The 16,093-nt window shown below is 36.6% G+C and overlaps 2 protein-coding genes across 4 annotated transcripts; one reads left to right on the top strand and one right to left on the bottom strand.

Annotated features, from left to right (window-relative positions):
* Positions 1-2,789: 2,789 nt before the first annotated feature.
* Positions 2,790-11,349, bottom strand: LOC121889644 (butyrophilin subfamily 3 member A2-like). Of its 3 annotated transcripts, none has more exons than XM_042401777.1 (6): positions 11,042-11,321; positions 8,602-8,704; positions 5,664-6,005; positions 4,655-4,930; positions 4,423-4,566; positions 2,790-4,269 (listed from the first exon to the last, which is right to left on the bottom strand). In XM_042401777.1, exons 2-6 carry the CDS (start codon positions 8,693-8,695, stop codon positions 3,815-3,817), a joined length of 1,311 nt encoding a protein of 436 aa, XP_042257711.1. In that variant the 5' UTR covers positions 8,696-8,704; positions 11,042-11,321; the 3' UTR covers positions 2,790-3,814. The 3 variants fall into 3 exon arrangements, with proteins under 3 accessions (XP_042257711.1, XP_042257712.1, XP_042257714.1); XM_042401778.1 differs by lacking the exon at positions 11,042-11,321 and adding an exon at positions 7,325-7,380 and having other exon boundaries at positions 8,602-8,640; XM_042401780.1 differs by having other exon boundaries at positions 4,152-4,276; positions 11,042-11,349.
* A 977-nt stretch (positions 11,350-12,326) lies between these two features.
* Positions 12,327-15,864, top strand: LOC121890014 (low affinity immunoglobulin gamma Fc region receptor II-like). Its single transcript, XM_042402261.1, has 5 exons — positions 12,327-12,357; positions 12,466-12,504; positions 12,786-13,037; positions 13,137-13,382; positions 13,568-15,864. The coding sequence occupies exons 1-5, from the start codon at positions 12,327-12,329 to the stop codon at positions 13,714-13,716; spliced, it is 717 nt and encodes a 238-aa protein (XP_042258195.1). The 3' UTR covers positions 13,717-15,864.
* The last annotated feature ends 229 nt before the right edge of the window (positions 15,865-16,093 follow it).

Genomic DNA, 16,093 nt, shown 5'->3' with positions numbered 1-16,093 from the left:
GCTGTATACAGACCGAACCCTGGTAGCTGTGTATGCACATCTAAACCTGTGCTGACTTACACAGCCCGAACCTCTGCAGCTGATCAAGGAATGGCCCAGGTACTGACCAGAAGAAACTTCTGACGACCTTTTAATTGTTTTAACCTGAAAGCACAATCAATGATCCACATGTAAAACACAGAGAAACCTTTGTACGAGTTGACTTTAACCGTGTCAGTATTCTCCTTTAAGTTCATAAGAGGAAACAGCCAGGTGTGCTTCTCCTGCCCTGAAATTCAGTCAGGTGCCTTTAAAAAAATCAGTCTATATTCTCCAGAACAAAGTCTCAGCCTATTGATTGTGAATAATTTCATCTAAAAGACCAACATATGAAGTGATTCTTTTTGCTGCTCTTTAACTTTGCTCTAGAGAATACTATACATTCTCCTTTAAGCATTAGCCTTGATCACACATGAACAAGACAAGAATTATTAAAAAGTACAGAATTTTTGTGGTTTGATCAAAGACAAATGCATTTAGGGACATGCACTTTGTAGCTTTTTGTGGGAACAAAATTACCTCAAAAGTGGTGGAGTGATGCCTTCAGGTGTAACAGCACCTGTAGCTGCTTCTGAAGGGGAACAGTTAGTATACAGTATATCAAAATGTTGTTAAGATTTTAAACAGACACTATTTCATTTTTTTCTTGTACTCAGGTAAAAAGGTGAAGTTTTTTGTACCTTGATGTGAAACATTCAACATTTTCTTGATGGTTCAGTGTGAATTATTGTACTTTCAAACTGATCAATTCTGTGTGTATAGTGAGTCATGTATGTAGTGTGTGACAACTTAAATGATCTTAAGGTGTTTATGCATTAAAAATCATCAAAAAAAGTGTCTCTACAGTCTTAAATGTTATATTTTGTAGTACAGTGTTATTGCCTTGAGGGGATTTTAATCGTCGATTTTGTACAAATTCTATAATTTTTAGTGACAAACATCCTAACATGACTTGAAAAAGTTTAACATCTAGTCGTCTCTGTATAAAAAATGTTTTAAAGCAAAACGACCACTAACGGGTGAGAGACGAATATGGCTGATAATGTTTTTGGTCTATTTATGTCTGCCTACACACCTACAACAGCTTTTAGTTTTTCACCTGTTCTTCACCGGCTTCAGATACATTATTCATTCCAGAAACACTGAAAATACCTTCACTTGTCTTCAATGTACAAATATTTGAATTAAAGGAGACCTCTGAGGCAGAGTGATCGTTAATGTAAGGTTTGTTTGTTGAGAGAGCCCCCTGCTGGATATCTGAAGTTATTAAAGGACAGGTTCAGCATTTTTCAAGTGTGTCTTAAAACAACAGTCAGGTGTCAATATGGACAGTGACTGGCTTCAGCAGTCTGAGTTAGTCATGTCTGGGAAAAACAAATGTAAAATAATGTAAATTCAAGTCATCTGGAATAAAAGATCACATTCACGCCCTGTCTGTGTGGTGCGTTTGTGGGTAACGTTTCATGGAAGTTTTAAATGTAAAATACAGTATACAGGCCCACTGCATGTTGTCATAGAGTCTAACATTAATAAATGAAATTATAGTTTGGCGATATACTGATGAACAACATTTAATGGCCAAAATATCATATAAAATCATCATATAAAATCATATGAAAATTATATATGATAAATTAGCAATGTATCATATTTTATGTGCTTTGCATATGTATTGTATTCTTATTTATTTAATTAATCATGAATGTCATTAAACAATGTCTATATTTGGCTGCTCCTAAACATTTTAATCAATTCAGGTGTAATGCAAAGAGAAACCGGGCCACAAAAGTCTTGAAAACAAAGAACTCTTAGTTAATTTGTTCAGCAGATTTCAACAACAAGACAGTTCAAAGTGCTTTATATAGAACATGAAAGGCATCAAAACAAAATATGAAAGCAACACAAGGCAATATAAAAAGACATTTGAATACAATTAAAAAGTGTTAAATTGGAAAACCTGATACCTCTTTAAATGTATTGACATATCAGACAACAAAACATTTTCACAAATAAACTAAACCTGAAACACTTCACTGACAGCAGAATGAGGTTTTACATTTACATTTGGCTTCTTCAGGCTAAAGTTCTAATTAGAGTACTAATTTAGAGTATTTTTTAAAAAAGGAGAGAAAAGAAGAGAAAGAGAAAGAGAAGAGAGGGACAATAATAAATAAATAAATAATAAAAAATTAAAAATAAAGGTCTATACACATATACACAAGTCTTTATCTTGAGTTTGGATACATAAACAGACAGTCCAGTGTCTGTTTCAACAGTGTTTATCCTGCAGGATAATTATATTGTACAAAAACAAAGTAAAATACACTGAGGATAAAACATGCACCGTATGTCTGTAAAAGAAACTCTTCAGCACTTTAAATCTGATTCACTGGAAATTTATAGGACTTTTTTAGCAACATGTAATGTGTTTTAACGTCTGAAGGCAGCACTTTATTCTGTTAAATGAAGATTTGATCAGTTTCCTGTTTCACCTGAGCAACAGGTGAGCTGCAGGTTCACAGTCAGACTCAGCAGCACGTAACAGCAAGTTTCAGATCAATCAGCTCTGGAGGCTCCAATATTATATACATATTATATTTAGGAGACTGTGTTTTAACACCAAAATCAAATAAAGTTAGTGTCAACTAAAACTGCAACGATTAGTCGATTAATCAATTAGTTGCCAATTATTAAATTAAGTAAAGTGAATATATTTGGGTTGTGGACAAAACAAGATATTTGAGGACGTCATCTTGGGTTTTTCCAAACAGTGACAAACATTTTTCTCTATTTTCTGATGTTTTAAGGAGAAAACAACTAACCGATTAATCCTGAAAACAATCGATAGGATAATCAATAATGAAATTCATCGTTAGTTGCAGTTCTAGTCTAAAGTGTTGAGAAGATGGTCGACTTCCTGTGCTCATATTTTCCACTGAGATGTGGACGTTATAGTTCAGCTCTTCTTATAAAAATGGTAAAACAGTCATCTTCAGGCATCTTTTCTTCTTCTGAATAATATAACTGTTGTGTAACATCTACATGGATCAAACATTACATGTTTGTATTTTATGACTAAAACTGTTTTGGCAACATTTAACAAGTTAGTTGCTTTTTAAACTTCTTTTATAACATATATTATAATATAATATAACAATATTTTCTTGAATGTTTAAGCAAGTAAAATCATTTCAGCAGATTTAAATCTGCTCTAAATCCAAATTAGCAGAAGAAATATCAGTTTATCTGTTGATGATGATTTCCATATTGAGTTATTATATTAAACATGTAAATGTTTCACATACAAACATTTTATTGGAGCTCTAAACAGCTGAAGAACGTTCAAATAAAAGTTTGTTTCTTCCTCCTCTTTTGACTTTCATAGCATCAAAGTTCCTCGTCTGAATCACTCTGACTCGTCTTCTGTTTCTCCTTTAATTTTTCTTTTTCTCTTTTTTTTCATTTATTATTTTCATTTTCCTTTCTGTTGCAGTAGTAAGATCAATCTGGTTTCTCTGCTGTGATTTCTCTATCTTTTCTAAGTCTTTCTGAAGTTCTGCCTTCTTCCTCTCCAGATCTTTCTTTGTATTTTCTGCTGCTTCTTTCTGTGTTTCAGGGTCTTTTTCACTGTTTAGTGACTGAAGCTTCCTCTCCACCTCCTCCAGCTGTTCACTGAGTAGCTTTCTCTTATCCTTCAGTTCCTTTATATGTGTCACATATCTAGACATCTTTTCTTCTAATTTCTTCTCATCTCTTTCTTTTGTCTGTAGTTGTTTCAGAAGTCTTTCTCTCTCTTTGTCCAGTTCTGTCTCTCCATGTTTTTCTTCCTCTTTCTCTGTTTCTCTTGTTGTGTTTCTCTCTCTGCTGGACCAGGAACTCCTGCTTCTTCACTTGTTGGTTTAGTGTTTGTCTTTTCTTCTGTCTTGTCCAAAGCAGTTTCTGTCCCTCCTTCTTCCAGTAGTTGGTCAGGTTCTACTTTTACTGGAACAAGAAGGTTTGTTCCTTCATGAACAGATTGTTGCAGTGTTCCTTCTTGTCTCTGAACAAGAACATTGTTAGTTTCTCTTTGGTTTGTTTCTTCCTCTGTTTCACACTGAAGTCTTGTTTCTTCACTTAAGGGTTTGATCTTCTTGTCCACTGTTTCTCTTTTTATCAGGGATTCTTGTTCTGGATCGTCGCTCTTCTCTCTCACTCTCTGTGTTTCTTCATCCTCGTGGTGTTTCTTGTTCACTGTGCACTGAAATAAAAGTTTAAGTTGAACCATCATTTCAAAATAACACAAGAACCATTTAAAACAAGAAATACATTTTCAGTCATATGATGCCATTTCAATACAATAAGGAAGTGTGACAGTCAGTCATTTTAAAAAAGTTACAGACTTACTGAGTTTGTTTTGTCTCCATTTCCACACGACAAAGACAACTGCAAGAACAAAGATGAACCCAACAATCACACCAATGATGGCAGGAACAGATGAACTAGAGCTGGAAGTAGAACCAGACCGGTCCTGGACCCAGAAGAAATCATCTGAAATGATGAAACACAAAACAGAAATGTATTTATATATGAAATATAATCACAGCTGAGAATATAATCATTTTAATTTCATCTCTACCTGGAACGATAATGTGAGTCTCTCTGATCTGGTTGATGTTCTTCTGTTGGACTCTACAGGTGACGCTGTTGTTGTGTCTCTTCACCACAGTCACTCTGCTTGCGACAGTATAGAGGTCATCAGGACCTCTGACTGTCTCTGTAGGTCCAGCAGAGAGGAGGTTTCCCTCACTGTCCAACCAAAACACCTCAGGCTCTGGATACCAGCCTTTAGACTCACACTGTAACACCCCACTGCTGTTTATGATCATATTTATGACAGGTGAGGAGACAGAACCTGATGATGAAAAGATTTTATAGGTTAATTACAAGAGTAAAACCCCTTTTTAATTGTTTTTTTTACTTTAATATCAATATGTTTTATCTGTTCTATTGATTGTTTCACCCTTTTTACTTTAAAAAAATCTCTTGTTGGGTATTTTATCAGTTTACTGTGCTGAATTGTTTTTCTCCCATGTAAATCACTTTGTAAATCTGTGCTTTATAAATAAAGTTTATTATATCTTTAGCCAAAGGCAGTACACAATATTACCTAACTTATTTCTACACTTATTACTGTCAGCTTGTCTGAAACACTGTGGGGAGCCTCTTCATTGTAAAGTTCACTGAGTCAGACACAATCTGTGGGTTGTAGTAACGCTGGAGTTAAAGAGAGTTGTCGTTATTTCTGTAATGAACCTAGACTTGGTTGCCAATATAGCAGATACAACACACATTAACAATATGACACACAAATTAATTACTATGTAACTTAATATTGTACAACATGCTGTCCATCACACTCACTTGAACTAAGGCTATAGGTCAAAGGTGACATGGACAATGATGATGGACCTGAACTATGGAAGCTGTGCAGTTTCCTTTCTGTGTATGTAAGTTTGGCTGGCTTTCTTGTCATGGTAGTTGTTCTGGGAGTCCCAACATCAATGGCCTAAACCACCAAAATTCATCACTGGATGCTACTGCACACCAAACTGTACTATGAACACATGCAGTATGTATCTACTTACTGACAACAAGCTCAACCAAAGATTGTTTCTGTAGCACTGGAATGTAGCATTTATAAGTTCCCTTATCGGACAGTTTCACTGTGGAGAGTTTCAGTGAAATGTTTCCGTGCTTCAGCTCTTCAATGATCAGCGATGTTCTTCCCCTGTAGGATGGATTTCTTGTATCCGGGAGGTCCTGACCTGAACGCCGCATATGGACATATCTGGGGTTCAGATCAGATCTTGTCCACTCCAATGTCTCTTTAGTAACATCCACCGCAGGATTCAGATGACATGGCAGACTGATGTCATCACCAACTGTTGCCACTATTGGCTGAGATGGACCAATTAACTGTGACTGACCTGAAATTAAACAGATCTGATCATTAACTCTTGCAGTAGGAAGTAACTAAGACACTGTGAGATCAATGTTTTTCATCCATATATATTACAACAAATGGGATAAAGACAGGAACACATTTCAGTGAGAGACACTTCAAGGAATTGAGTATTTACTGTAGAGAAAATCCTTATAGAGAGTCAAAGTGATATTAGAAAAACCATCTAATATTGTTTATTCAACATTTATGTTTTTAGTGGCCTTTAACGCACATCATTTCCCATAAGACCTAGAACATTTGTTGGCTAAACATCATGGCTCGACAGAGGAGATGAGTCCATGAGTGAGTGGAGGATTGCAGCAAGTTCAGACATGTCTGTAATAGAAGTAGGACAGAGATTCTTTACATAGCACAGATTACGACTAGAAACATCAACAATGACTTAAGAAAAGAACGTTGGGGAGTTTTATGGATGTGGGTGAAACCAAGTTACATTGACGTAAGTACCCACGCTGCCATGCTTGTAGTTCTTATTTTGTGCTCACAAAGTAATCATTGTTTATCTTTTCTAAAGTCAAAGTTTCAATTTATTTTAGCAGCTGCTGAAGTAAAGCCAAGTTGTTTGAGAATATGGTAAACTCAAGTAAACAAGTAAACTCTAGGAACATGCTTAATTTTTTGAGAAAGACCAGTGAAAGAAAAGTTGAATGGGAAATTGCATTAGGTTACAGAAGCTAGTGAACAGGGAGTGATGTCCTGACTTTCTTTGCAGTTAGATAGGGCGGAGAAAGGTGTGCTCTTTGAGTGAGAGAGCTAATCTCCCTAATAAACATACAAGAACATTATTCATAAATTAATCAAAAATATGAAATACCACATCAGGGGGAGGTTGGGGTGGTTGAGGGAGCTGCAGCAGTGATAGTGTCAGGTTATAATCCTGCATGAATGTGACTGGATGTTACCGGTCACACTGCTGTAACTGAGCCTGTGATTGTGCAGCCCGTTCTCACTCCCAACTCATCACATATCGAGGCTTGGTCAGGACCCTGTGGTGTCACTTTTTAACACACTGGGCACCCCTTTAGCGTTGTTTTTAATGTGCAGTGTAGTGTGATAGACTTCTGTTGAGCTCCCACAACGTCTGAAATAGACGCTATGAGACCGATGACGTCTAAATAAGGTGACAAATTTCAGCCTGGTCACCAGAGTAAAACGTTGGCATTGCATGCTTCTGCAAACCACAGATACATTGAATATGTACATTTCAAAACATGTAATACGTAGCATATTAACATTTCTGAAGTGACGGACTTCACATGACATCTACATAAGCTGACTTACTTTCTTATTAGGAGGTGGAGGCGTCAGTGGATGGCTTGTAATGTTGTTGGCAGAAACTTGTAAATCAGCACAGAGTCAGCACAGAACATGGTTAGAGACCACCTTGCAGTTTTTATTTTATTTTATTTTATTTTATTTTTTAACCAAAACCATGATCTGTCCCTAACCCTAACCAAGTGGTTTTTGTGCCTAAACCTAACCGGACCTTAACCACCACGTTGTCACACCATAAAATATAATGATTTTTTAACAGTGACTACCGTGATACTGCACACTGAAAAATGATGCTAAAGGGGTACCCCGTGCGTTAAAAAGCGACGCCAGGGGGTCCTGACCAAGCTTCGATATGTGACCAGTTGGGAGTGAGAACGTGTTGGATTGTGAAGCAAATTATAAACAGCTGAAGCCAATCACATGATCAATAGAAGTGCTCTTCAGTGCTCTGACTGAATTAACATTAATTACTTATCCTCCATGCAGACATCCAACCGATAAAGTTTAGGGCAAGTCAAAGCACTTACAGGTAAAAGTTAGGGAAAGATCATCTTGGTCAATGCTATCAAGGCAAGGCACAGTTGATGATCAGTCCCTTACCTTACTCTGACTGTTTTTATTGCCTAAACCTAACCACAGGCTACATGAACTCCAATCTCTGAGTCTGTGTTTAAAATCCTGCACTTTGAACGCCCATCAGCACTGTGACCAACTCTCTATGACTTATGTGCAGTACATGAAATTAGCACTTCATGGGCTGGAAAAACCATTGCCAGTGAACATCATTCAGGTACCAATTACGTTTCCTTTGAAATGTAATTGGTGAAAGCAATTTGTTGTATAAAAACATAATTTTTAGAAGACAGTGTTGCTCCAACAGGGCTCTATATGGTTGACAACTTGAGTTCATGGAGCAGCACATCTAGATTTTTCACCTATACTCAGCAAATCATAATGAGCTTATTTACTTGTATGTTGGATGTCCCTAGGTGATGACAATAAACACTGGTCAAATTGAATATTTTAAATGCGGTGGTGGACGCCTGTGAAATGCTTCAACATGTTGGTTTTCTGACTCTGTTCTTTGTGCTTCGATTCATCTGATAACATTATTTTTTGCCTTCACCGGAAAGTGTACACTAAAAGACTAAAATGCCAGTTTCCCAGAACACTAACCAGTAGTCTTTACATTTAATAGCTTGTATTGATGTTTATGATTTTGTAATTATATTCGATGTAAAAGCCTAACTGTGAGCTTAAGACTGCATATGTGTGTGGGTTACCTTGACAGGAGTGCGTTTGGAGGAGATAGAAAACCAAAACAGTGAGGAGTCTGAGTGGAGATTTAAAGGACAGTGTGTTCATCTGGCGGAGCATCTTGCAGTTCTGAAAATGAACCAGTGAGACAGTGTATTAAAAAATGTTGAAATACCTACTTCAGTCATTCCAGGGCAGGCTTAAAGGGGCAGTCCACCCATCTAGTATTTCACCTCTGTAAAGTTGTGAGAGATTCTAAAGAAGAAAGTGTATCTATGTAAAGTTTGTTAGTTTTTGCCATCTATGGACTCCCTCTGTCAGACTCTGTACATTGAAAAAACTAACAAACACACACACAACCAATTCCCCATTAGAATGCTTAAAATACTATACAAAAATATAATAAACACTTTTTTTTACTGATATATATTAAATCATACTCTCTTTGTTGATCCACTGTTTGAATTCAAACAAAGTCCTACTCCTCTGACAATACTTTCTTTTGCAGTATCCTTCATTATCACTGATATAATGACAGTTAGAGTAAATAAGCCTGCAGAGCAAGACAGTTTCTTTGAAATGGAATTACTGCCTCTGAGGATTCATTTTAAATCAATTGACAATACACAGACTGTAACAGTAGTGGTACTGTGCATTATTGGACAGAGACAACAAGTATTCGGGAAGATTTAGTGGTAATATATAAAGTGAAATTAATTTCATGGAGCAGAAGCTCGTGGCTTAAACTATCTTTTCCAGAGTCTCATCCAGTTTCTCGTTAAACCTTCTGTAAAAACTGGACTAGTAGTTAAATTTCACTGAAAAATTAATAATAGATTATAACGTGTATTTTAATGGCATATAACTATATTTTCAACATAACTGTTCTATTTTGCATATTTCTTGCCAAAAAACATCAAAACAGTGAGATCTTTTTAAATGAATCACAGTGTTATATCCGAGTTTACAAGTGAGGTGCCACCACAGAAATGGAGACTGGACTACTTCTGCCTATGACTCATATTCATCTATAGAGAGTTTTGTAGTTGTCTCTGCATATGTATGCTATCTATGTATGATGCAATGAAAATTGTGTCTTACTTTCACTTTTAATGCCAACAAGCGAGAATTTAAAGTGTTTTAATGCTGCCAGATTTGTTTGATATTTTAGACTTCATTAGAGTCCTTTATGGCACTAATAAGGGGGTCAGTCCTTTGTTCCCTCAGAATCAGAGCTGGCCCTTCCATAATGCCCATTACGCACTGTTGGGGTCCCCCGAAGTGTCGGTTAAGGTTAGGGTTAGGGTCAGACAAACAGATACACAAACAAACATACAAACTAACTTACAAGAAAAACAGACATGGACGAAAACATTACCTCAGTGGCAGAGGTACTGATCTGCTATCGGGTTATTTTGTTGAGAAAGAGACAGCTTATATTATAGATTATAACGACCAATGCAAGCTGAATTTGTTTTGCCTGTCTGTGTATTTTGGTGCCAAGCGCAGCACGTACGGTGCACAGGTGGGAGGAGGGAACAAATAGGTGGGAGGTTTCATTCAGATGTGGCAGTGCAAAGTGAGTTGCTGGTGTTGCTGTGCTGAGAGTAGATGTCTCAGAACCTGTTGACACTGACACTTAAGTGATTTTATCAACAAACATAAACTAAACCCTTTCAGCAAATGCACAGAAATAACAGAATATTGCTTAAAATTTCATCAAACAATCGTATGTTAATTAATCTGCAGCCTCTTGTCACTTGGTGGTGACTCAGCATTCTGCCTGTTATGCAGACATCAGGTTACTTGAGCTTTTTGATCTTGTGTGTCATGAAACTTCTTTCCAACTTTGTTTTACAGTTTTTCAGCAGTTCATGTTTTATTATTAGAACGCTAACACTGTTGCATCACATTTTGCAATACGATGTGACAATTTACACCATGAGATAGAGTATTATATCAAGTCATCATCATATAAACAGTTTCATCAAATTAGTTTTTTCATAGTTTATTTCTTTAATTGTTAAAAAACAGCAACAGGTTATGTGTCGTGTGCTCACATGGTGCTGCCCCAAACCCGTTTTAGCTTCTCAAAGCATGATGTCATTGGTGCAGCTTATTGTCCTTTCTATTGTTCAAGGTCCAACGTCTTTAATCATTTAAGATAGTGAAGACTCTCAATAAGCAATAGTTTGCAGTCAAGCTTCCTGTTTAAATAAGTACAAAAATATCGGCTTATGAATTTAAAATCATATGTGTACAATTACTCCACAAATTAAATACTTTATACATATACTTTTCCACAGACACATTAAGGCTATAAAACAGATTAAATACTTTTTTTTGTTATATTTGTGATCTTGAATACAGACCCACTTTTATTCTAGAGGGTGAAAATGTCTTTTAAAAATAGAAGTTAGATGAAGCATGAAGATTTTGCAAAATGAAATTCAGAAGACAACGTACCTGCTGCCTGTTGTGCCGCTCCTTTCATTGCAGAGTTGAAGTCTCTAAATTACTGACAGGGATCTGACCTTAAGTTACCCTGGTTTATCAGCAGCTGCATTAGATGTAGTTTTAACCAACAAATCACTAATAAATTAATTTTTTTACAAAAGCCTATGGACACCAAGGTTTATATCTGATGTACTTGTTAATTCAAGTCATCATCAATATACCAGCTGAGCTTTAAACACGGTGTGATGATTCTGTCTGGTTCCCGTAAGTTCAGTTTCACTTTGAGTTTCAGTGTGAGCAGCTGAAATCTGAGCTTGTGAAATTTGATCCTGCTTCCAGGGACAACAGCAATGTTTTCAGCAGTTTAGAGGGAGGAAGTTGTTAAGTCTTGATATCTTCCTGCAGGGGGCAGAACAGTACTTCTTACTGAGGTTCAAACTTCTTACTGAGGTTCAAACTGATTGGACTTAACTTAAATGTCAGATTTTGCAGCATGTAATGTTAATACTGACTGTAGTAGCCCTTCACAGGCAGGGACAGTTTCCCGTGTTGAATATACAGCATTGTGCCAAAGTTTTAGGTTCTTTAAATGTTTGGATTTTTAACCATAATGAAATATCATCAGTGATGCATCTGATTGATCCAAAATTTATGCAGCATGACAACGACCCCAAACATCCAGCCAGAGTCACAAAGAACTACCTTCAGCAACAAGCAGAACAAGGAGTCCTGCAAGAGATGGTCTCTGATCTCAACATCATGGAGTCAGTCTGGGATTAACATAAAGAGACAGAAGCAGCTGAGACCCCCAAATCCACAGAAGAACTGTGGCAACTTCTCCAAGATGCAGGAACAACCGACCCGCCGAGTACCTGAAACACTGAACCGAGGAGAACTGCTGCTGGTTTAAAGGCAAAGCTGCTCACAGCAAATATTGATTTACTTTATCTTCTGTTTACTGAAACTTACTGAACTTAGCTTTGAAAGCATCCTCACTTTACTTTTAGTGCTAGTTTATTACTAAAAGACATCCTTTTTATCTTTGTCGGTTAATACTTGTGAAGATTCTCAAACTCAAGGTCAAGGTAGCATTAAGTCAAGGTCAACTAGACTTGCTTTTGCAGTTCATGATCGGTGTCATAACCCCTCCAGACCACTGTGAGTTGAAGCAACAGTGAGTTTGGCTTCAGCTTTTGCATCAGCATCAGACATAAACTACACAGGAAGAGGAAGTTTGCATTTAGACTTCAGCTGTATTTCAGTCTGATGTTCAGACCGTCAGCAGCAAGACAACATGGAGGTTCCAGTGCTCTGCTTCAGACTGTGTGAGTACCGAGTCTCAGGTTTCTCTGTTTCTTCTTAACTTTTACATATTCCTGTACATTAAATGGGTTCATGGCTGATATACAGTTTGTTTCCTTTTGTCTATTCAGTGATTCGTGTATTCATCCTGCTGGGGGTCCAGAGTGATAGTGAGTAGCACTTAAAGATATTTCTTTCCACAGCCGTACCAATAACGCAAAGTTGATCTAAAACATGATATTTAATATCTTACATTTTCGTTATGCATAAATTAATTTGAATTTTACTTAACACCCTCATAGAGACGGGATATCAGTGTGTGCACAACTAAATTTAAACTGTATCTGTCACAAGGTGGACAGGATATGATTTTGTACATTATATGACAGTATTTTTCTAGTGATGTAATGTTTCATTTGGGAAAAATCTTTGTTCTGTTTTTCTGTCTCAGATGCAGCTTTCCGTATCGTTCCAAACAGACTGCAGCTCTTTGAATTTGAGTCTGTCTCTTTTCACTGTGACGGTCTCAGCGGCTCCGTTCAGCTGAGGGGGATCAGGAATACTAAAGACTTCATTTGTGATATTAATGGAACGTCAAAAGTATCTTGCACCATTCAGAGAGTCTATCTAACAGACAGTGGAGAGTACTGGTGTGAGACCGACGGAGGGCAGAGAAGCAACAGCGTCAACATCACTATCACTGGTATGTTTAAGTCACTATGAAAATAACTGAAATTCACAAGATTATCTTTGGAAAATTATAAAAGATGTTGATAAAGAGCTGAAAACCCTTGTTTTTCAGTTGGCTCTGTGATCCTGGAGAGTCCTGTCGTCCCTGTGATGGAGGGAGATTGTGTGACTCTGCGCTGCAGAAACAAGACGACTTCCTCCCACCTCACAGCTGATTTCTATAAAGATGGACTCTTCATGAAGAGCAGCTCTACAGGAGAAATCACCATCCACAGTGTTTCCAAGTCTGATGAAGGATTCTACAAGTGTAACATCTCTGATGTTGGAGAATCACCAGAGAGCCGACTGACTGTCAGAGGTAACAAACTGTTTAAAGCTACAACTAGATTAAAATAATTTACCTTTAGATGGCTGCAGTGCATGAATAGTTCAACTATTCATTCTTAGAGTTTTATTTACTGATGGTTTTTTAAGCCCTTAAGGAAGATGTGTTACATACTGTTAGCATGGTGTTACAGCAGATTTGTTCTCTTGTCTTTGCAGCTCTTGACAGAGAGACGTGTCCCTCCTCAGATCACTCCTTCTATGTTCTCCTGCTCTTAAGGACTGTGTTCACCATCGTGATGGTGGTTCTGCTGCTGCTGCTGGTGGGACTACTTCACTGTGGGAAACTCAGAGTTACACAAAAATAACTAATAGTCACATATGAGAGAAACTCGCTGGTATGTGATCAGTAGAGTATGCTGGCAGCTAGTTTGGTCATTACGATAATGAAGCAGAAAACCTCCCATCATGCTTTGGGTCTGGGGAATTCTGGTAGATCCAAAGATATATTTTAAAAAGCAATCAAAAAGATTTTTATTTTTTTTACTTTCTTCAGCTTCTTAATTCACTTTTATGTTTGATCAAGTCCAGTGTTTGCTGTCAAACGTCTCTGCATTACGTGTTCATGCTTGCAGTGTCTGCTGGTGGACTTTCTCACAAGCTGAAAAGGTTAAAAACCACAGAGGTACCAACCGATGCATGAACTATTTTTAAAAGATATACTTTCTCAGTATGTTCTCTGTTTTATCTTAGACACTTAACATGCTGTTGATAATTTGAGCTTCTTAGACACAAACCACATGAGACAATGTATTAAAGTAGAAGAGCCCCTGAGAAGTCTCTTTAGAAACAACAAACAAGTTTGTGCAGTTTGATAGCTTTAATGATTTGGCTGGTCAAATTTGTTAAAATACTATTTAGACAAATGTGGTCTTTGACAATGAGACGATTTTTAGAGATCAGGCAGTTAATGTGTGTGATCAGTTTATAAGTCAGCTACATCAGCTGTAGTGTAGCCTATAGACCTGGACCCAATCCTGGACCCACTGCAAGTTTGTAAAAGAGGTGCAAGCCACTCCCAAGGGGGAAAATAACTGTGGCTAAAGTTATTAAACCTTTTTGTGATAGAAAAAATATATATTTTTAATTTAATATAAAGCCCAAGCCAAGTCCAGAATATACAATATTTAGTCAAAGTTGAAGACAGGCTGATTGCTGTGCTTGTATGCGCAACATGGAAAGTTTTACAATCCAAAATCCCATCATATCAATACAGTCAATTAAAACACAGTTTAGAGTCATATATATTTATGCCACCAGACAGGCAACAGAAGGCCAGTTTTCACTTCCAAAGGCAAACAGTAATTTCCTTAAACACACAATAGTATATAGAGCAATGGCAATATGGGATTTATTTACTGCTGTTACTGACTAAATTAACACAGAAACCAATGTTTAAAAAGCAAATAAGAAAAGACGTAGGAACAACATATTTGTAGGATGCTATTCATACACCCATTTGTAGTTTTTTGCAGTGTAGGTTTTACTCTTTATTTACTTTTAAATGTGGACCCCAGGACAACCAGCTGTGCTTTAGGGCACAGCTAATGGGGATCCCAACAAATAAACAAATAATGGAAGTTTTAAACATAAAATACAGTATATAGGCCCATTGCATGTTGTAACAGAATCACATTAATATACATTTAATGGCCAAATTATTTCCAGTGAGGCTTCAATCAGCAACTCATCATATTTTATGTGCTTTACATATGTTTTGTATGCTTGTTTATTTCATGAATAATACATTTCATAAAACAATGTCTATGTTTGGTTGCTTTAATGTTTTAATCACTTTATTTTATAGTTACTATCAACATTTTCACAAATAAACTAAACCTGAACCGTTTCACTGGCAGCAGAATGAGGTTTTACAGTTGAACAGCAGTCAAAGTACCTAAATAAATATTTACATTATATTTTTAAAAAGGGAGAGAAAAGAAGAGAAAAAGAAGAGAGAGAGACAAAATAAAAAATACAAAGTCTACACATATACACAAGTCTTTATCTTGAGTTTGGATACATAAACAGAAAGCTCAGAGTCTGTTTCAACATTGTTTATCCTGCAGGATAATTATCTTGGACAAAAAGTAAAATACACTGAGGATAAAACATGCACCGTATATCTGTAATGAAACTCTTCAGCTCTCATGACTTTCACTTTAAGTCTGATTCACTGGAAATTTATAGGACTTTTTTTAGCAACATGTAACATGTTTTAATATGATATTTACACGACTGAAGGCAGCACTTTATTCTGTTAAATGAAGATTTGATCAGTTTCCTGTTTCACCTGAGCAACAGGTGAGCTGCAGGTTCACTGTCAGACTCAGCAGCACGTAACAGCAAGTTTTAGATCAATCAGCTCTGGAGGCTCCAATATTATATACATATTATATTTAGGAGACTGTGTTTTAACATCAAAATCAAATAAAGTTAGTCTCAACTAAAACTGCAACGATTAGTCGATTAATCAATTAGTTGCCAATTATTAAATTGATCACCAATTATTTTGATAATGAATTAATTGTTTTGAGTCAAAATTCTCTGATTCCAGCATCTTAAATGTAAATATTTTCTGGTTTCTTTAGTCCTTTATGACAATAAACTGAACATATTTGGGTTGTGGACAAAACAAGATATTTGAGGACGTCATCTTGGGTTTTTCCAAACAGTGACAAACAT

This window comes from Thunnus maccoyii, chromosome 22 (genome assembly GCF_910596095.1).
Source record: "Thunnus maccoyii chromosome 22, fThuMac1.1, whole genome shotgun sequence".
NCBI classification, from domain to species: Eukaryota; Metazoa; Chordata; class Actinopteri; order Scombriformes; family Scombridae; genus Thunnus; species Thunnus maccoyii.
Note: the sequence above shows the minus strand (reverse complement) of the source record. Positions and strands in the feature narration are given on the sequence as shown.

What these genes read in the sequence shown, in the direction of transcription:
- LOC121890014 (XM_042402261.1), top strand. Translation starts at nt 12,327, where the DNA reads ATGGAGGTTCCAGTGCTCTGCTTCAGACTGT. An exon ending in AGTGCTCTGCTTCAGACTGT is followed by an intron (nt 12,358 to 12,465) that starts GTGAGTACCGAG and finishes TTGTCTATTCAG; the next exon opens with TGATTCGTGTATTCATCCTG. An exon ending in GAGCCGACTGACTGTCAGAG is followed by an intron (nt 13,383 to 13,567) that starts GTAACAAACTGT and finishes TTGTCTTTGCAG; the next exon opens with CTCTTGACAGAGAGACGTGT.
- LOC121889644 (XM_042401777.1), bottom strand. Translation starts at nt 8,695, where the DNA reads ATGCTCCGCCAGATGAACACACTGTCCTTTAAATCTCCACTCAGACTC. An exon ending in CCAAACGCACTCCTGTCAAG is followed by an intron (nt 6,006 to 8,601) that starts GTAACCCACACA and finishes GTTTAATTTCAG; the next exon opens with GTCAGTCACAGTTAATTGGT. An exon ending in TTTGGTTGAGCTTGTTGTCA is followed by an intron (nt 4,931 to 5,663) that starts GTAAGTAGATAC and finishes TTTCATCATCAG; the next exon opens with GTTCTGTCTCCTCACCTGTC.